Source organism: Channa argus, chromosome 2, assembly GCF_033026475.1.
Source record: "Channa argus isolate prfri chromosome 2, Channa argus male v1.0, whole genome shotgun sequence".
NCBI lineage: Eukaryota > Metazoa > Chordata > Actinopteri > Anabantiformes > Channidae > Channa > Channa argus.
Window position 1 is genome coordinate 6905838 of NC_090198.1, and position 22413 is coordinate 6928250.

General features: G+C 39.9%; 1 protein-coding gene across 2 annotated transcripts; it reads right to left on the reverse strand.

The window, feature by feature from the left end:
• Positions 1-647: 647 nt before the first annotated feature.
• LOC137111345 (solute carrier organic anion transporter family member 3A1-like) lies at positions 648-21284 on the reverse strand. 2 transcript variants are annotated; one of them, XM_067495086.1, is made up of 10 exons: positions 20686-21284; positions 18771-19230; positions 8010-8108; positions 7544-7813; positions 7277-7441; positions 6887-7085; positions 5433-5568; positions 5119-5291; positions 3498-3562; positions 648-3209 (listed from the first exon to the last, which is right to left on the reverse strand). In XM_067495086.1, the coding sequence occupies exons 1-10, from the start codon at positions 20842-20844 to the stop codon at positions 2833-2835; spliced, it is 2103 nt and encodes a 700-aa protein (XP_067351187.1). In that variant the 5' UTR covers positions 20845-21284; the 3' UTR covers positions 648-2832. The 2 variants fall into 2 exon arrangements, with proteins under 2 accessions (XP_067351187.1, XP_067351186.1); XM_067495085.1 differs by lacking the exon at positions 20686-21284 and adding an exon at positions 20186-20607.
• Positions 21285-22413: the final 1129 nt, after the last annotated feature.

Sequence of the window (22413 nt, forward strand, 5' to 3'; positions counted from 1 at the left end):
GTATTGTTTTTTTTTGGACCAAAGCAACAAGCAATTATCAACTTTGCAACTAATGGAAAAAGAGATCAATCTAAATTAGACAATAGTTTTAATAGTAGAAATGTCCTACATATTAACAATAATTACTTCCTAAATAACACTGTTTTCTATACCAATATACAATATTTTATAGTTAATATGTTTTTGGGACACTTTCATATGATATGGTGAAAGTAAGTGAAGGGATATTACAGGAAGGCTACATACAGCTGGATGATATGCACTAAGCTCCAGCGCATTGCAAAATAGTTCTCTGCAGAATGTTACAGAACACTTCCATGGTGTCACTTTGGCACTTGTATGGCACTATTATGTACATAGAAGTCAGCACGATGACATACTGGACTTTAAAGATATTGAAGAACGCGCCACCCTCACTGCCCTGCTAAACCTCTGTATTTATGGTCTCATATTTCACATGAAACCAGGCAGACATTCTGTAAGTCTGGTCTGGCTTGGCATGGCTCTTGGTTGAATGTAGGTCCATTAAGAGTTGAGCTCAAGTGCTCTCTAGTAAATGCATGTTTTCGCCATTTGATAAAGGTGTTCATCATTTACGATGCTAACGCAGCACCTGCATATAGTTTAGATCCTGCTCTACTAGTTCGGTGAGTTGCTTTACCAAATATATGAGCTATACAGTATGCTTCTGAAAAAACCTCCACAATTAGAAATGAGAAATATTTTCTAAACAGAGTCATGCACTGATCCTTTCACTCACATGATCGAAACTCAAAAAGATAAAAGATTTAAGAGGTGAAATCTGTTGTGATAGTGAGTAGATGGACAACTGTCCATATTTTTGATGCAAAACATATTAAATACTTACAAAGTAAGCCAGAAGAAACAATAAACTCTATATAAACTTGATATGTCAGAAAGCAGAATCCCATAGAATTCCTTGACCAAAAAAAAAAAGCAATTATTTGAAAAAATAAGTTCGCATTTAGACAATCACTGCAGTGTGAGTGATTATGAGTCATCTGAGTTTTGTAAATGTCAACATCACAATGCAGTATGCATTATAGAGCTTTTCCACCATCAAATATAGACTTTGGAGGCCTGTCGAGTTAAATGTGTATATAACCATTCCCGTGGCCACCAAACTGCAGACTCTGTGCTACTTAGTGAATACTTCTTAGTTTTATCACTGCATGCATTATCAGCATGCTTTTAAATGAACAAACTCTGCCTGGACATTATGCGTCATGCTATGCTGTGTCTGCTGACAGCTTGCCCACCACAATAATCATGTCTCATTGTGTTGACTTGGTCTTCTACTTAAATGCCTTCACACTCTCAGGCTGTATCATGGGAGCATTACTGCTGATTCCTGTGCTGAGGGTGAAGGCCTCTTCCCCAACTATCTCCTCCTACATTGGCTGTGTTAATCCAGGCACCCTGGAGTCTTATTTGCAATGACCTCCGCTTGATATTTATGATGTTGCTGGGTATTCCATGCATTTCTGCTGCAGGCTGCAGTTCCACCACCATACGAAAATACTTCATTTCTTCTGTATTTGTCTCCATTTGCCAAAGACATTCGTCTTCCTGGCAGAATTATAAGGGTGGTTCGGTCAAATCAGTGGTTAGTGAACTAGTCATGCTACTGAAATGTCAGGGTTCAGTCACTGAATCCACTCACGTGTATTGAGTAGGTCATTTAACTCCCATATCCTTCCTCCCTGAAGTGTTTTTTTAAATACATAAATAATTTACTTTTTAGAAGTAACTACATTTCTATAAATATTAAGGAGAAAATCAATGAATATCAACAGAGCTTTGAAGGAAAGATAAAAAAAAAAGGGTCTGAAGGTGAAAATGTGTCTAAGAACCTCATACTTCATTCATAGCAAAACTCTCCAGTATAACACAGTCCAGCTTAGCACTATTCTACTTTCTGCAAATGACCAAAAATAAATCCATCTACTTTGCAGAAAGATATGAAAGTTTTTTTAATGTTAGCAATGTGGAGAGTTTCTAAAGTTCCAAAATGGAACATCCACATTTTAGGTAAAAGCCAACCCCACCTTTAGAACAAGTGTAAATCAATAGATTTTGGGGGGAAATATAATATCTGGGCCAAAGACAAAACTTCATAAGAACTAAATTTTCCATTCACTGTCTCCTACTTAGCCTATGTGGGTCTAGGTAACTGGGGTTAGGTTTAAAGAAAGTGCAGTTGCTGTACGGTGGATTAGAAATTCATTGGTTTAGTTTGGGGCTAGAGAGGTAGATATTTTGACAAGTCTTCCACCTGGAGTTATGAGCTGTCTGTGTATTAAACTTGAGTGTTAGGGGTTTGATCTCACATACGTGTGTGTCAGTAAGTCTTTGGCGGGCTTGCCTAGCCGTTTTAAGAAAATCTCTGAATGCAAAGGTCCCAATTGTTCTACAGCTGTATGTTCTTTATATCTGAATGGGTTTTCCGACAACTGGATAAAAATAATAATAATAATCATCTAACAACAACATAACCATGTTAACGATTCTTTCTATCTGACATCGGACCTGAGAAACACTTCCTTTTTTAAGGAAATAAACCATCTGATAAAGCTGATTTCTGCGTCCTACATGGCTCCAATTAATACAGTATCTACACCTAATTTGAACCACATTATCTTTCCTGAAGAAAATCAACACAATATGCACTTGGAGCTTATTGGGAAACATCTCTTATAGGCTTTCATTGACTCGGATGTTTTGAGTGAGAAGAGGACCCACACTGAGGACATTCTTCTAAACCGAAACATCGCAACAGTTTCACATTGCTCCCACTCCCACAGACCTCCTCTATAAAACTGACTCCATGTTGTCACACATGTCAGGGCCCTCCAGGTTATAAATGAACTTTGTCCTGTTGGCTGGGTTCTGTGTGATCTCCTTGCCCAGATTGTCAAGCGTGACATTGGAGGCAAAGAGTTCAGTCGGTGTGAGATATCCCTCATTGTTCTTAATGTACTTCTTGTAGTTCTTTCTCAAACACTGCCACGTGGTTGTGTACAAGATGAAGGCTGACGACTTGAGGACGATGGCGATGCTGACATACAGATGCCTGTAGGCCACATTGTCGTACAGCATGCAGGCGCCCTTCTCCCCACAGACAGAGCTCCAGTAGAGACAGGTGGAGTCGATGCCCATGCCGAAAATCAGAGGGGGAGGGATGAAGCCTGGAGCAGCACAAGATTGTGGATGGACAGTAGGTCAAAAGGGCAAAAAGCCTACCAGTGCCAAGCTGACATTTGCTTTATATCAACACAGACAGACTGATGAAGTTCACTTCAACTGAGGTGAAACATTTCTGTGACGTTTCAATCACGGCAGAAAACCGCTGGGCAACAGCTGGTAGCACAAACTCAGAAGAGTGAGACTTATTACAGAATGCGTGCAAATACAAATGAAGAACAAAGTGATGTTTTCTGATGAAAAAATGCAAAACAGATATTAAAGTGTCTTACCAATCAGTCTCAGGAGCAAGAAGAGAACTCCAAGGGCATATGATTTGAGCTCTGGGCTTACAGTTCTGAAAAAGAATAATCTGGGGTGAAAATTGTGCACTAGTAACCTGAATATTGGATCTGAGTGACTATCTATATTTGGTTTAAAAGGACAAGCAAGGAACTACAAACAAATAGCTCCTTTGCCAGTGATTTGGATTTTTTAGTGTGATTTTTTATTTTTATTTTTGTCCTTTCAGCTTATCCCGTACGTTCAGAGTCGCCACAGCAGATCATTAGTCCGCATGTTGATTTGGCACAGTTTTATTACACCGGATGCCCTTTCTGACACAACCCTTCCCGATTTCTACCAGGCTTGGGACTGGCACTGCGCAGGTGGGGAGGGGAATGGGCTGTTAGGGGTTCAGTGCCTTGCCCAGGGACACTTTGACATGTGGTTGGGAAGAGCAGGGCCACAGCCAACTGCACCACTGCTGCTCTACCAACTGCACCACTGCTGCCCCCTTTGTTTTGATGGATATTATTCTCCCACATCAACATTTATTCTTTCCATGCTATGCAGGAAAATCTAATTCAGAAGATAATTACTGATGAGAAATATGCAGCATGTCTCAACTAATACTTCATACATTTTCTAGCCATTACATAATCCATCATTAGCTAATCTATTAGCTAATAAAAAGCTAATCTTCACAGTTAAGTTTAACCATACATACGGATAAATATTTATGTACTTAATAATTCAGAGCCATCAGATGAAAAGTCAAACGATGCCAAAATGTATATACAGTATTAAGACTGAATGCTGTTTGTGTTTCACAAAATTTATTTTCATGACATTTAACCTATCTGACTATTACTTTTTATTTTCCCATTGTTAATATGGGAGAAAAGTGTCTGCTAACAACACAGTGAAACAAATACTGAATTATTGTTGTGTTATTATTACCAACATCTATTATGGTCACATCCATGTAAGTAAGAAATTGTAATAAATTAGTATTGATGGAGTAATATACTTGAATACTAGACCATAAAAATCCATTTTCCTACACTTGAGATGACTGAAGTGACTTTGAAGCCATCGTTTTTGCACTGGTCAGCCATACGTGACGACAGCGCCCTCTTGTGGAGTTTATGCATAACAACAGGTCTCTGACGGAGGTACTGGGGTACTCTACACTCACACTTACACTCAGAACGGGAAAGTGTCCTACTTATTAAAGTACTTTTCTAAAAAAGTACTTTAATAAGTAGGACTAATAATTCTTCACTTAAACTAAGGTACATGCTCTGAAATTTGCACAAAATTACAAAACTTCACAAAAAAAAAAATTGACGAGTACTGTAAATCATTTTTGACATCTAGTAATAATAGTAAATAAAGGACAAAGATCTCGGTTACCCAGAAACATGGTTTTGAACAAAAATAGTTTCTGTATGGATTGTGTTTAATACACAATAATACATATATTATTTAACGTTTTCCTTTAAAAGTCTCCAAATGTAATTTCAACTAAATCTGTCAGATTAATGCATTGGAGTAAAATAAACAACATAGAATGTAACAAGTACTGTATATCACAACTGTCGTAGTACACTACTTGTACTGGTAACATACCTGATAAGGATGATGACGGAGGGCGTCTGGGCCATAGCTCCAATCATGCTACACACACATATAATGCAAAGGAAGATGAGAAAGGCCTGCTGACAGCCTGGACTGGGACACTTCCCTGGTAAAGCCACGGCCTCTTCACTGGTGCTGGATATACACGAACAGCTGGTCAGGTTCTGACACAAAGAGAGAGAGCGAGTGTACAAAGCTTATTTAACGTCTAAAAAAACATGCTGTACCACAGTACATGAATGTTGGCAGTGATGGGGATCGTCATTATACAACTGGTTTTAGACAGTGTTTTCATCTCCACTCACTGGTCTGGTGCAGCCAGCGAAGCAGGCGGAGAGGTAGGTGATTCCATTGGAACCACAGACAGGGCTCACTGATGCTGTATAGCAGTTACAGTTACTGATGCATGGCGACTCGGGTCGCTGCCAGGACTGCAGCGTCCTATGGAGGAGGGCAAACGTTAAATTGAAGACTACAAATCAACCACACCGAACTTTTCTAATTCCTGACTTCTCACATTTCTTAAAACTTCTTAAACATGGTTATTTTAACCATGACTTGACATATTTTCAGAGCAGTTTGGTTCCCTACAGGAGGAATATTAAAACACTGAACCATAAAGGCAAAATGTAATAAGTGATGCAAAAGCAAATATTTTTGACAATTATTATGCAGTTGATATTTATGCACGAAAAATGGACACATGATATTACAGAAACAAAGCACGGTTAATAATAACACGTAGGTGGCTGTAGCTCATTGGATAAGGCAGTTGACCATGGACCAAAGGGTTAGTGATTCAATCCCTGCTCCCAGCTACACGTTGAAGTGTCCTTGGGCAAGACACTGAACCCCAAGTTTCTCCCGGTGGGTCAGGTGAGCACCTTGCATGGCAGCCACCACCATCGGTGTGTGAGTGTGTGTGTGAATGGGTGAATAGGAATCAACATTGTAAAGCGCTTTGGATAAAAGCGCTATATAAGCGACTATTTACCATTTAATAAAAGATACTGTATTTGACTGTGGACTCCATTAATGCACAGTTGTAAGAGCAACAAGGTGAGTTGCATGATACTAGGAAACATTTCTGTAATTTGACTTATTGTAGGAGGGGAATTAGGAGTAGCTAACACATTAAAATGCTTTTTGCAATACTGATATGACCTGCATGTTAATTAAAGTTTGACTTTTGGATTTGACATAGCGATTTGTTTATAGAGTGTGTTGCTCTCTGTCTGCAAATTGCAGCTTCATATTCACTGTTTCCAGTGAATAAAAGTGAAATCATCATCTTTTTTCTAATTATTATCAAGAGAGCAAGCAATTGCCAAAATATCCATTCATTAATACACCAGCAGGTAAAAGAGAAGACAACATGAAATTACAGGGACGGAGTGGCATCTTATAAAGTATGGTGCTGTTTGTAAAAGTTGTTTAAATGGTTCAAATTTGATGGAGATTGGCAAGAGATAAGGTAACACCCCTTCACTGACCCAGTACTGCAGCCCCTCTGACCCACCACAGCAAACAAACACAGACTCAAACACATTAAAGGGCAACTTCATCAAGCTTCCACTTGCTTAAAAGTTAAGAGGCATTATTGTATATTGACACCCTAAACTAAAGCCATTGAGAGCAACTTGAAAATTAGTGAAGTTGCCCTTTAAGAGAAAGCAAGGGGGGCTCAAAGTCAAGTCAGGAATTGTGGCTATGTAAAACTTAAAAGACCTCATTCACATCGGTAGGTTATCACTCTTACTCGTTGCCATAGGCCACTGTAACCCCAGCAACAGGTCCGTTGTCACAACCTAAGAAGAGGAAGGAAACGTAGCAAGCAGTGGACACCAGGTTGACCAGCATGGCCATACGGACAGCACCCAGAGCAGACAGGTTCAATTTCTTCACCAGGAGCCCCCCGAGGAAGATTCCCAGGCAGGCACAGGGTATGGCTGTCATACCTGGGGGAAGATAAACAGTAGGGTTACTACATATTTGCTCACAAATATCATAAGAGCTTCCTGGATTGTTTAAAAAGGGTCAGTTAATCTTTTAGTTTGTACAACTAATCAAGTTCTTTGTCTGCTATGATGGTCAAACACTTTGACTATGACAGTGAGGGAAAGATCAAACAAGGTTATCACCCGCCTACCTAGCAGCTGATTGGCCGAGGAAGTGGTAAGGTTAAACTGTTGCTCCAAATATTTGCCCAGGAAGGCAGCAAAACCAGCAACCACAGCGATCTCCATACAGGCTGCCAGTGTGATGCAGGTGAATACTGGATTAGAGAGCAGGTGCCTAGTTACCCGGGGGATTACTGAGTCATCAGAAAAGAAAACAGAGAAAAGATATAGATTATTTTACTTCTCGGCTCTTCGCCACACTCTTCTCACCATCTCCATCCTGCATTGCCCCTTACCTCTCAGATGCTCACATACTGAGAGCCCACTGTTCATATCAAAGCCATGAAGGTCCCCATTCGATTTAGTTTCCTGGTACTCCAGTGTCAGGGAAGAAGGCAGCATGGCCTGCTCACTCTCTGCTCCACTGTCCATGTCCTGCTTGTCCAGCTCCTGGGGGAAGCCAAACATGAAGAGGGCTGACAGGAAGAGTAAGGCACCACAGAGGAGGAAGCCGCCCCACCATGCCCCGATCCAGCGAGGGTCATCTGGGGTAATGTCCAGCTTGCCTGGACATAAAGGCAGGGATATTTGATGTGAGTTATCTAAGCTGAATAATGATTTTTTTTATTTTTTATATTACAGATCAGTGTAAAAATGAGGTCCCAATCCTGCCTGGTAGATCTTTTTTTTTTTTTTTTTTGATTTCCTGTATGACAGTAATCAAAAAGAATGAATCTCCAGAAAGAATAATTTCCAACTCACTGGTGTCGATGAAGGCTGCATCAACATAGACTTTGGTACATATGGAACCTAAGATGAATCCACAGGCCGGGCCAAACACTAATGTTGAAAATAAAATACCTGCAGGACAAAGAGAGATAAAAGAACAGAAAAGCTTTTAATATGAAATCAGCATCAGCAAAGGCTGTGGAATTTTTCAGTGTTAGCATCATAACATCAACATTTATTTTGAAGTATTTTTAATACTGACAACCAGAAATAGGCTTAGGAAGAAATGCAGTAAGTGCATTCCACTAAATCATCCAGCAGAGGGCAGGAGTGTATTAAGACTGTAAACAGTTTTTTAAAAGGCTCCTTTCTTTCATATACAGTAGCATAAAGCTTCCTACCACAGAATAAAAGTATTAAATCTTTGCAAAAGGACTTTAAATATCATCAGAATTCCCCTCTGACAGATGTATTCACTGCACAGTAATATGCAGCTCATGGAAGCAGAACAGATCACTTGATCTTAGACTACATGATACAGCAGGATCATGAATAATGAAGCAGGAAATGGGTTCTTACAGTGAGAGGAATAGGTAGCCACTAAGGCAGCCACTCTGGACTGACTTACTTTCCTGCACAAAGCTGCTCTGCTTTGTCCCCACACGATAAGAGGTTTTCAATAAGCAGCGCACTAAGCAGAACTGTGTGTGGCAGTGAAATTCACTTATCTGTGCTGCTGGTAAGTAGAACAATAGGAGTAAGCTCCAGTCACCTCACTGGTAAATAACGGAGCAGCAACAGAGGAAGCTGCTACCCACTGCAGAATGAGGGGGCCAGTCAGTTTTGCTGTGAAGCAAGTAATGAGTCCTGAGGTTCTCACTGGAGAAGAAAATATACTCGATACATTCGACAGCAAATTAGCAGATTTATCTTTCATACTCTCGGTGATGGATTTCTTTAGATAAAATGTTCATATCAAATACAAAGGCATGTTGTTTCAACCAGCCTTGTGGATTTTTGGGACAACACAAGGCTGGTAAAGTTGTGTCAAAAAAATGTCAACAACTGGTGGAACATCTTAATTGTCAACAGATTGGTATCATGTTTGGGTGAACGCAGAACATCCCAGAGTCTTTCAGATGGGATGAGGTTCATGACTCTGTAACAAATGTGACACCTTGAGAATAATGTTTCTCGGTTAAAATGGCATACAATTTGGAAATGTCATCATTTCTGCATGGGACATGGCCAAAGATCACTATTAATTATTATTATTCTGTGCTGGAAATCACTGCATGAGCTCAGCTCTAAAAACCACTGTTAATGAACACAGTTTGTATCTAGTAATGTAAGGTAAGACTCTACCATATGAAGAAATGACCACGTGCAACCAAAATACAGAAACACTAAACCTGAGCTCATTTAAAATGTATTTAGGTGAAGTGTAAAACTCTCCATTGATCTGAGGAGTCAAAATGCAAAATACATTTTTTTTAATGGATGCTGCAACCTTCATGCTACAGAAGAGATCAACCATCAGTGCACACTTCACAAGCCAGCACATGTGATGGTGTGGGGGTGCACTAATGCACACAGCATGAGCATGATGTGTACGTACACATCTGTGAAGCCTCCACTAATACTGAACAAGATATTCACCTCTTGGAGCAACATATGTTTTATCACCAAATAAGCAAACATTTTTCCACAGTCACATTTCTCATTTGAAACATTTAATGTGTTTTTGTACAATTTATTTGAAGATCAAGCAAACTTTTCTGCAAATTGTGTTTGTTCAAGTACTCATAATCAATTGTCACCCTTATTTAACCCTCTGATTTTCTCTGCCCGTCTCTGGATCGATGCATTATGTTCATTTCAGCAGAGTCACTAATGGCAGTGGGGCTGAAGTTAGCTGGCAGGTGTCTGAGGTTGCAGTCGGTCCAACTCAACCAATTCAATTCTCTACACTTCACTGTGCACACATCCAGCCTCACTGTGCCCCCTGCAAACAAAGGAATATGGTAAAGCTTGGAGTGGCCCACGTACTTGAGGTTTAACGATTCAGTAAGTTTTAACAGTGTAGTTACAGCATACAGAGTATTTATCTATTGTGTTTTTATTACATATGTCTAAAGGTAAGTGTCTCCTTTATTAAAGCTGCATTTTTGTAATATTTAGAAATTGCTCCAAATCATATTTTATTGTGTCAAAGACTCAATAAAAGACTGATTAGAACTAAGATATATGAATAACATCCAAAGGGCAAACATTTCTGTGATGGACATTTAGGTTTCTTAAGATTTATTAAAAATTGTCAGCAAAACTTTTAAGTCGAATTTTTGCTTACTGAGATTACATTTTGTTACCGGTTTATTATGATGATATGATTAAACATTTAGAAATTGTATTTGTGTTTGTGTATGTCTTTCTGTGTTGGCTCTGGCCCACTGACAGCTGGGACAGGCTCCAGCCCCCCGTGACCCTAAACAAAAGAAGAGGTTACAGAAAATAGATAGTACACCTTTAAAATGTACCATTATAACTTTTTTATACACTGCTTGACAATTTTTGATACTTCTGATGATGAAGGAGCATTTTTACTACACTGTACTAAAGTAATATGGAATTAATTTTTTTTTACCTTTTCTCGTGAAGTATTGTTACAATGTGATTTATTTTTGACAGATATTGTATATGTTATCAAAACTTTATTGATCAATCTGTTGCAAACATATCACAGTGAAAATTAAACCACAATTAACTTTCGTCTGATGACAAAATATTCCAACTTTACAGGCAACAGTGTGGCTTAATCTGTATTGTTAGTATGTTGGGTTTATGATTTCGTTTGCATCCACCACTGAAATTGCATATATGCAAACCTATTCCCAAACCTGTAACATAAGGCACAATTGGCTGGTTCAAATGTATTATTTAAAAACAAGAAATGTATTATTCTGTGCTCAGTAGCCTTTGACAGCATTCAGTAATTCTACTAAATTGTCCCAGCTGTGAGACTGGCCCATGTTGCCCTGGTGATCAGCACTGTCTCTCCTCCCTGCCCTGATTCCCTTCCTGCCTCTTTCTCTCTCCTGGTTACTAATCAGCCTCACTCTGTTCACCTGTTGGCTTCCCCATATATCACCTTCTCCCTTCTGCCAGGTTGCCTTCCTGTTTTATCTGCGTGACTAGTCAAGTGTTGACTGAAGCCCTCTGCGCTGGCTGTGGTTTTTGGGGGATTTTGTGTTTGTTTTTTTTGTCCTGTATGACACTTTGTTTTGAATCCCTGCCTGGTGGCAGTGTTCCAGAGGATGCCCGTTCTCACCAAGCAGCAAGTGACTTTTGTACCTTTTGTATACATACTTAGAACTCTGTGGATTATATGTTTAGTAAAGGCGCAAGACTAAAGACTAAGAGTTGTGTTTTCTCCCCCTGGATCATTTTTAGTTGTTACTTTGTTGGCTCATGTTGTTTCCTTTCCCTGGTATTTCCGTCCACTTTTAGTTGTCCTCTTTCCTGGGCTCCTGATGTCCGTAATCCTGCACCGCTTCGTTTCTGCTGCAGCACTGCTCCCAGACACTAGTCTAGCAATCTATTGTCCTTTAGAAAGTTCTCAACTCACCCTGTCCCTTCTCCTCCCTTAGATCGCACTACTGCCTCCCGGCCACCTCCGCCGTGCACTCCTATTCCGAACCGCCACCCCTGTTATCCCATCTGTTATACATATTACCAAATAAACTGTTGTTTGCCTTCCTTCCCCTCTGATATAAATATATCCAAAAACTTTAATCTGACAAAACTATCATATGAAAGCTTATGCAGAGAAAAGCTCAAAGTTATACTTTGACTTGATAATAATTGCTTCAGTGTAATTTGGCAAACAGCAATCACTGCAGCCATTCTGGAATTTTGATGTGCACACATTTTTTTTTAAACATTAATTGTAAAAAATCAATGTCTCTGAGAAAGGTTAACTTTAACAGGAGTCGTTTAACATTTGATTGCTAATTAGAGGCTGATTGTAAGTCTCTGTGGAATTATTGACTTTGCAATGATTGCAGTTCTGCCTCAGCACAGCCAAAGATGAAAACTACACAAATTTTAGCATCTTTAGTTGAGCAGCGGTGTAGCTGCATGTCTTGATGGTCTGCTGACTTTAGAAAAGGCAGAAGCAGGTACATGAGCAAAACACTAATCTGTGTTTATTTTAAAGTGAAGAAACCATTTGTTAGAAGTCCCGCTTCAGCAACCCTTGAGTGAAAAACACCTTTGCAGGAAGCCTGGGACAGAATACCTGAATATTCTGTAGAACAATATTAACTATACAAGGGAGTTTGGGGAAAAATACATTAGTACAAAAGTTCATTAAATACCTGAATCTCATCTAATCTGTACAATCTGACTTACACGTGTCGGTTTCTAATTATTATAAAATGTAAATGCGGTTGTAACGATTTGTGTGACTACACCAATATTATCTAGACCCAATTAACCAACATGGGCCCCAGATAATGTTTTCAGTGATTTATTAATGAATTAGGTGCAAAGGGTGTAGAAGGGCTTCAAGGGGAAAACACTCAACGGGGAATCAAATAAAATCTGAAAAACATATTGTGGATTTTTAGCAGTGTTTTCCCTGGAGATGCTGCCACAATACAAAGTAGAAAGAAATGCACTGCTATCGTATGCTTCTTGAAAGTATTTTGTTCGTCAGGTTATGAACATTAGGCGAATGGATAGATTTCAGGCCAACAAACAAAGTAGACAACACAGTAGAGGTGGCCAGTCCTGTAGACATCAAACAAATAAGGGATGAGCTTATTTTCTTTAATACACTTCCTCATTCCAATTCCTTGTTCTTTTCACTCTACACTTGTTTCACATTAACCTATAAATGAATGAAAAATGAATGTATAATCCATCACACTTTTAGGGATTTGTTGAAGTATAGATCATTTGAGGGGGGGGAAAAATGAGATGGCTCAAACCTCCATGTGGCAGTTTTGTCTTTGTCTGTGTGACCCAGACATTTAAAATGGGAGGCAGAGACACTCAACTTAGGCTGAGAGCTTGTAGGGGATTTGACAGCTCCTGCTTGAGGTGACATTGTGTGGCTAAGCAAATTTAATACCATATATAACTCAATACAGTACACCATATCCAGTGAATCTGACACTTTTCTTAAATATGAATAGCTCTATTAAACAAATTTCAAGATTAAAATGTCTGATCATAAACGGTACAGTCTAAATACTAAATGGTGGCTATGGCTTTAAATTAGTAATATATTTTTTATTTTTTTTCAAATGTTTTCACCATTGGATGTGATGGAGAATTCAGCTCATTTTACCCACCTTTACTTAAACACACGGATTTATCCAGAAGAATAATATATAAATGAAATATAAAATGTAAATGAATAGATAAAGTGTCAGTATTTATAACAATGGTTACTTAATGGTCTTTCTGTCTTTAAATCAACACTGGATGATTGTGCCTTTCCTTTGACTGTACACAGCTATAATGAATGCAGCACAAGCAAGGTCAACGCTCTCCTACCTGGTCACACTGCCTGCACGTTAATAATTTCTCACTCAGCTTCACATTATGGCACGGCTTAATCACTGGCACTCTGTATCTTGGCAAAGATGCTTCTAAAAGGTGCATGTATAAAACAACCCGGGCCGGTCGAAACGGACGGGGTGTGCTGAGTCAGAGTCCGTTCCTTCCTCTGCAGTCCTACAGTGGAAGAGTAATAACTCAACAGGAGCGAAAACATGTGCAGTGGAGTTGCTGCCTCACAGCGCTTCATTTCACACAAAACACCAAATGAATATAAGCTAAGATAATAAAGCAGGGGGAAAGAAGCTGACCCGTGGCTGCAGAGCTGCACCCTTCAGGCTCCATAGATTGCTCTTTTACTGTTTAATGATGTACTTTAGGTTACTGTACAGTTCTGGGCCGGGATTTACTGTGTTGCTGCTGCCATTTGCGCTCTGGTGCAGTTTTTAGAAAGTTCCTCAGTCTGGGTTAATTTGCATGAAACTGATAATGAGAAAGTCTTACTTGAATGGGCCAGTTTGTCAAACAGCTCCTTCCTGCCAAACTTACTTATAACGTAAGATGGTTAGTCTGAGTAACTAGATACTTATAATGGCAGTATACAGTAACTTCTAATCCTATGAACATACAGTTGCTGCAATTTTGATTAGGATAACAAGAAAGGCAACGTATTGTAGATCTGTTTGTCATTCTGAAATATGGGACAATTATTAGATGAACTTAGATGAGCCATATACATTTATCCAGACCTTTATGCTTCCCAGATGATGAATCCTAGAATCCTGGTGATGCTCTGTAGCAGGACCAGCAGGTCAAGGTTTATACTTATCCATAACAAATTAACATAAAGGGTTTTCAAAGAATGAAAGTTACTGTAATCACTTTATTCATAACCTAAGTTTTGCTCGAACATCAGCGTGGGGCTGGGGTTTGCACGACTCATTCCCCTAACCTGTACTTTGTCTTTATTTATCAGATGTTAGAATGCAGACTTAAAGATGGTGAACACAATGTACCTGTCAAACATCGGTAAAGCGTCTTTGTGACACTCTTTGTTGTTTATGCTGCAGTGCACCACTGCTGCAATACAACTATGTTTGAATCTATTTTAGTTTTCCTCTCAACTGCCAGAAGGCACAAGCAATGATCAGACGGTCAGCTAATGGAAAAAAGGTCTCTGTTTAGTTTTAGCAGCCTGCTCTATGATCTGTTGATCACACTGATTGGACACAAACCCATACGAAGTTCAAGGACAATACACAGGCTGCAATACTGACAACAAACACATGCAGCAGAGATGCATGCTGGGGAACTGCCATGACAGGCATCGTTTCCTAGTTTGCTCTTGAGTATTCCCAGTATACTCAATCTCTCATGCAGGCAGTAATGATCTATGTGGGGATGAAGACGTGACCAAAACAGATAATCTGGTTTATCAGTGAGCCTGTGGAGAGCAGCTGTTTTAATATTTATTCATCTGTTTAGAGCTTCGCTTAAACAACTCCCAACTGCTTCTCTGTCACGTTGCAAGATTTGAGGGTTTTTCTTACAACCCAACTGTGTCTTCAAAGGTCGAGCCCGTCAAACAATGCCACCGCCATGAGACTGAGAAACAGAGGCAGCAGAGAAGCAGCAATCAGAACATACCATGTTGTATAGAAAAACAGTCTCTATTCAATTACCGTGCTACAACACATGACCAAACACTCGCACTGTAGGAGGTAACCATGGCGATCAATATGCCTCAACAAACAGAACAGAAAGGGGGACTGGGGGTAGGGACTAATAATAGAATATCCGTAAGTGTCAAAGGAAGAACCTTGGGGGATGTTATGAGATAATCCCTTATGGCCATTTTGCACTGGATCAGGACATGATGCCAAGTTAAAAGCATGATTAGAAATACAATCTATGTTTTTTTCCCAAAGAAAAGAAAAGAAAAAGAAAACACTGTCCTTAAAAGACGTCCTTGGTTGACTGACTGGCTGTCAGGTCCAGTCCATCACTGGGCTAACATAAACAGACAAACACAGATTCAGACTGACTCTTGAAGTCCTTCTGAAATCACAGTTAGCCTTAGCCACTTACTGCCAATAAATTTTACTTTTTATGATCTGTTGACTTTTACTCCAGCTGCACTGGCATTTTGTGGTTTTGAGCATCTCAGCTACTTTTGAACGAGTTCCGATTGATTGTTGCATTTTAATCATTTTTGGATGCTTTTCATAAAGTCAAATTTGCAATTTGTCAAGTCCTTTGGTTTATGACCAAATAACTGCAAAACCACAATAGTCTTTTATACAGTTTACTATTTGAATCTGATTTTATCAAATATAATAAAAATGCTTCTTGATCCGTTTGTGTATGTCTCTCTGTGTTGATTCTGAAATAGACCTGTGAGCTGGCCCCCCTCTCACCCTGTGAGAGTGAGATAGGCTCCAGCCCCCTGTGACCCTGAACAGGATAAGAGGTTACAAATAATAGATGGACGGATGCTTCGTGATCCCTTTTGAGTATATTAATCTTTAAATAGAGCAGGTTAAGCTGCATTTGCAATTTAGAAAGCAAGAATTTTCTTTTTATTGGACTAACCTGCATTTTTCAGGGCTAGTACGAAAAACACAAACACACAATCTGCAAACCTCCATATGGCACAGAATCAATAGTATATAAGATGATGTAGAGATGTTAAATTAGTGAATGTGCTATCGCATTATAAAAGGGCAGAGTAGCGTTAGCGTCTTCAGTAAAGTGCAATGAAACCCCTTAAATTTTCCAAAATAACAGATATCAACTGCATTGTCTTCCAACAGGGATCTGATACAAGTTGGCCTGTAGCCAAACAACGGCTAGGATGGCTTGCTTTGTGTTGTGCACAAATGCTTGTCCTCATTCCTTTCCTCCATCCTTTGTCCATCTCTTCCTCCCTCTTCCACTCAGACCGCTGCCGGCAGAGACTGTGCAGATCAAAGCATGTACAGAACAAACTGCAGGCCTTCTCACCCTGCAAGAGGTCTGCGCTGCAATGCAAGCAGGGAGAACGCAACTAGCTACAGACTGGCAGAGGAGTATGTGAGGAGGTACAACTGACCAAATGGCAGCCAAAAATTAAGATTGTCATTCAGTTTGGTTCCCTATGAAATAAAATCAGTCTGTCCGAAGAGGAGCTTTGGGACAGCGCCACATCTTTTACAAAATGACAAACTAATATCACAAATTCTCATAGCATATGCAGAGTCATAATGTGAAACATCACCTCAGTTGGATGCTGCCATCACCATGCTTCACAGTTTATTCGTGATAATTTGCTGCCAGGCATGTAGCTTCTAGTCTGATGACCTTTTTGTCTCCTTGGCACTTTCTCATAGAAATGAAGAACGAAGTCAACAATTGATTTCACAGTCTCTCCCATCTCAGCTGCTGAAGCTTGTAACTCCCTCAGAGGAGTTACAGAGCAGTGTCTTGTTTGCTTTCTAGCTAATCTACTTCATTTTTAAAGAGCGGCCTGCTATAGGCAGATTTTTACCTTCCCTTCTTAATGATGGATTTGACTGCACTCCAGGACATATTCAGTGACTTGGAAATATTCCCATGTATATTCCCCGACTTCCGCTTTTCATTACTCTTTGGACAAAGTTGCCTGGAGTCTTCATTTGTCTCCATGGCGTGGCTTTTGGCCAGGATACTGATTCACCAGTAACTGGTCCATCCAAAATGTTTTACAATGGACTGTTTGTAAATATCAGCAGTGAGCTCAGAGATGGTTTGGGTGCTTTTTCACAAGACCAGAATGCAGCATTAAGATTCGCATATATTGTTACATATGACACAAATGGCATAAATTTACTAATATGTAATAAAACACTGTAGTGTACTGTATAATACCATGAACAAAATGGCACAAGTGTTGATGGAATTGTGCATCTCATCACACATGTCAAACATGTTTATAGTCAGGGATATTTCCATTCACTGTCAAAACCCATTATCTGGGTAGGACAAGTCAATAGTGCACAGCACAGTATAACAGAAACATTGCTAGTGCTATATATATAGATACACACATGTGTGTGTGTGTAAAGCAGTATTGATATGTAATTCACTCTTTGAGCTGTTTGTGTGTTTTACAGTGACACAAAGATGAAGTAATGTGTATTCATTCCAACTTTCAAGTCTATTTCTGTTTTGACAGAACAAACAGTGGCACCAAATCTGTGAGCAAGATTCCCTGGACAGGACAATGGCAAAAGAACACACAAACACACACACACTGACATGACGAAAATGTGATGGGGGCTAGAAGATGAAGTGGCTTTGATCAAGACACCCAGAGTTTCTCTTTTATGTCCCTCACTTGTAAGTTGCATTGGACTAAAGCATCTTTCAAATGACTGAATGAAAATGGAAATAGTATCAAGCCCATAGCCTCCAACAACTATTTTTCCTTTACATTATATAAGTAATAAGGATTTTACTGCAATCTTACAATTCTAAAATATGCCTCTCTGTTCTTTAAAAGATTTGATCATTTGCTGCAGACATTAAAAGTTGATGACACAGTCATGCTTCAATTGTGGTAACATTATTATCTCAGTTACTTTGTTGGATATTGTACAGGTTTTATTGTGCTATTGTCCTTTATTTCACATTACTTCCAGCTCCAGTCAGCCAGTTAAATGTAAAAGCGTGAAGGACTCAAAGGGTTTCAAGTGGATGTTTAGTTCTTATTTGTTGCAAGGTCTGCTTTATGAATCATCTTCATTGATTATTAGCTTAAAATTAAAACCAAATATGTGGATTTCCCAAATTCTGGAACTAGCATAGTAGTAACTGCTATGAAGATAATGGTGATTTTTCTCCGCCTTTCATTCTCTGAATATGAATTGGTTTAAGTTGCTTGTGCTAATGCTTCCTTCCTCTGATAATTGAACTGCTCGAAAACCACTTACACATTTCTCACATCGTGATTGATTTTGTGGCTTTTGTGGTCTCAGAGTAAGCTTTTGACCAGGAAGGAACATACTGTAAATCATGGTGGAGCTAGCAGCAGCACATTCAGTGAGCAGTGAGGGACCTTCAGTCAGTAATAAATGTGTTTCAGTATGCTCTGTCCAGGATGAAGGATTTCATGACAGAAATGAGTTTATACATTTTACAGAAGAAACTATAAATACAGTGCCATAAATACAGAACACTGTTATTGCTCAGTTGTTGCTCAGTGTGACTTACCTATATACAATGAGGAGTCCTTTCTGTGAACATGGTCATCGATGTAGGACACGCCAAGTGGCTGGACAGGTGTGGCTCCGATGCCCAGCAGAACCTGGGCTCCGATCAGCAGAAGGTACATCATGTTGGTGTTGGCACGGTTACCACATTTAAACCCTAGGTCTCGGTTTTCTGACCTGGAGTTGTTGGAGCAGACATCCATGCCATCCTCAGAATGCCACGACTCCCCGACCTCATATTCGTATTGATGGGTCAGAAACTCTGGGAGGGCCGACAGCAGTGCCCCCAAAGCCATGACGATGCCGCCGCAGCCAATTAGACGGGGTCTGTGGGCTTTGGCGCCAAAGTAGCTGACAAACAGGATGAGGGCCAGGTTGCCGATTTCAAAACTGCTGGCAATGACGCCAACATCAGCACTCTGGAGGTTGAAGCGTCTCTCCAAGGTCGTCAAAACACTTACCTGGCAGAGAGATTGAGAGATTTAGAAATTAAAGCAAACTTTTTTTTTTTTTAATCCACTTGATATTGTATGGTTTCTGTTACTGGCATTAGTGGACTGTACATAGTAAGTGACAGCTCAATGTTTTAAATGTGGTGGATCATCCACACAATTATTAACCCAAATATTAGTGAAGTAAAAGACAAAAAGAGATTTTAATCATGACTATGCACAAAAATAAAAATAAATAAATCTGAAGAATAATTTTTCTGTGCTGCGATCTAGTTTGACCAGACTCCATAATTTGCCTCATAATAATTTTTGAAATCCTGACACTTTCCTAAAGCCAACAATAATGACTCCTGCAGAAACCAACATTACAGTACAGTATGTTTATAGAGACATTATGGCTTATATTTATGCAGAAGGAAAAACAACTTCATAGCACCATAGCCCCAGTGTAGTCATGGTGTACTGCACAGCAGTCTAAGCAGCTAGACAACTGTCAGCCGCTCACTTTTGAAAAGACAGTGAACAATGTGTAACTGGGCTCTATAATAGGAAGAAGTTCCTATTATTAATATTCCTATTATTTTCACTGTGCAACACCAACACATAGTGGAGCTGAGCAAGACGATTTTACAGCTAAAAGCCTATTAACTCAAATTATTTCATAATTACTGAATATTCACAGGTAGTTCAATATTATCAGGTGCAGAACTAGAAGCATTTTTATCTACATCTACACTTTTTATGGTAGTGTATCTAGAGGACACCTAAGACCAGTAAAAATCACTTCCCATCCTCCTATAAAGCCACAATTAAACATCTTTCATTCAACTGATTCAACTGATCTTCAACTTAATTGACCCTATCTCTTTTGTTGACATCAGTATTATCATATAACAGCACAACATTTTGATCAAATCGTCCCTGGAAAAACTGAGAATGAGAAGTAAAGAATGAGAAGAATCACGTCTGGAGATATTGTCGTTTCTGTTGTGGTGATCACGTCCCCTCCTAGGCCCGTATCCTTCTGTGTCCTTATGAGGAGGGCCACCGGTATGGATAGAGGCCCCTGACCAATGTTTCGTAAGCTGCCCTCCAACAGACTCTCCATATACGCATATAAAATTCTAAAACAACACGTGGAGCCTACGGCCGCCGTGACGCGCATTCTGTCGTTTAGATGGTGCAAAAGCCTGTTGGATAATACGCAGCGGCTCATTAATCAGTAAATGCACCTCGTCACGGGGTTACTGGAGGATGGGATTTTTCTAATGGGATCAGAATAAATCGATTATTACCCGCAACAGCTGAAGCACCGCATCGTTACTCACTGTCCGTCTGTCTGTCTGTCTGTCTGTGCTGGTTTAAAGGGCGCTGCGCTAACCTGATGTTACCTGATGTTACTACCGCTACTGAGATGCGACCACCAACACTGAGTCCCCGGCCAGCGTCCATATAGCGACTCACCAGATAGGCACCCACGGTGCCCTGTGCCAGCATGAGCGCGCATTCCGCCACGAGGAAAATCTTAATGTTAGAAAAACACGACGTCTTCTTCTGGTTGTCATCCTGCTCCGGGTCGTCGGTGCTGCTCCCTTCTGTGCAGATCTGGTTTTTAACTTGCATCCTTTGGCTCAGGCTCCGGTTGGGTTTGATGGCACTAAACTGTACGGGTTCGGTCCGGCGGAGAGCATCTGGTTATGGTGGCGAGCTGCACTGCAGAACAAGTAAAAATCCCTGCGAGTCAATAGCCCGTCTCGGTAGGAATACACAGCGAGAAGTACTGCTGTCCACTCAGCATTACGCACAGTCCGTCAGCGACCTCTCTTCACTGCCTGTCCAGCCAGCGCGTAACAGCTACCACATAGTTTTAAGATGTGAACTGCGCATACGTTTCTATGGCGGTTTCTAATAGTCGACGTAGAACCACGGGACTTGGTCTTTTCTGATGTCAGGCTAACTGTCATCTGTGTCGACCGGTTTTAGTTTATCAGCCCGGTTCCAATCCGCAGCCCTGCAACTGACATGCGATGTGCTATTATGCTCCTCCCATCCATAAAACAAGCGAGGACGAGAGATGTGCAAGCTCTCTCTCTCTCTCTCTCTCTCTCTCTCGCTCTCTCTCTCTCTCTCTCTCTCTCTCTCTATGCCTCTCTCTCTCTCTCTCTCTCTCTCTCTCTCTCCCTCTCTCTCTCCCCTGTCACGTGTTTCACCATTTCATCTTATTCCTGTGCAGAGTTTCAGCCTAATCATTGCCACAAAGATGCAGTATTTCGTCATTGGACTCACTGAAGTATCAAAGAAATACAAATCTACTGAAAAAAATGACATTGCACATTTGTTCCTGAGCATTAATATTATAATCTATTAAACATTTTTTACAACCCTAATTCAAAAAAGTTAGGACGATGTGTAAAACGCAAACGACTATTTGTTGAATATTTATTATTATATATATTATATATATTTATTATTAATATATATTATATATATTATTCACAATAGAACATCAACAACATATCAGATGTTGAAACTGAAATATATTTCCATGTCATGGAAAATTTTAGCTCATTTTTAATTTGATGACAGCAACACATCTCAATAAAGTTGGAATGGGGGAAAAAAACTGGAAAAGTAGTTGCTACAAAACAAATGGAGGAGCATTTGACAATTAATTAGGTTAATTGGCACCAGGTCACTAACATGACTGGGTATAAAAGTAACATTTCAGAGAGGAAGAGTCTCTCGAATGTAAAGATGGGAAGGGGTTCACCAATTTCAGACTAACTGCCTCTACAAATTGTAGAACAATTAAAAAAACTCCTTCTTAATGCAAAATTGCTAAGAATTTGAAGATCCCACCATCTACAACAGAAAATATCATCAAAATATTCCAAGAATCAGGAAGAATCTCTGTGCAAAAGGGACAAGGACAAAGGTCAAAACTGGATATCTGAGCCCTCAGGCAGCACTGCATTAAAAACAGGCATACTGGACATCACTGCATAGGCTCAGCAACACTTCCATAAATCACTGTCTGTGAAGACAGTTTGCAGTGCAATCCACAAATGTAAATTAAAGCTGTATCATGCAAAGAAGACGCCATTTGTGAACATGTTCCAGAAATGCCGCTGTGTTTTCTGGACTAAAGCTGTTTTAAAATGCTCTGAGGCAAAATAAAAAACTGGTCTGTTG

Excerpts from the sequence above, each read along its gene's own strand:
- LOC137111345 (XM_067495085.1), bottom strand. The coding sequence starts at position 20,437 with ATGAGCCGCTGCGTATTATCCAACAGGCTTTTGCACCATCTAAACGAC. Across the intron at positions 19,231-20,185 it reads AAACGACAATATCTCCAGAC|GTAAGTGTTTTGACGACCTT; the intron begins GTGATTCTTCTC and ends TCTCTCTGCCAG. Across the intron at positions 5,569-6,886 it reads ACAGTGGCCTATGGCAACGA|GACGCTGCAGTCCTGGCAGC; the intron begins GTAAGAGTGATA and ends CCTCCTCCATAG.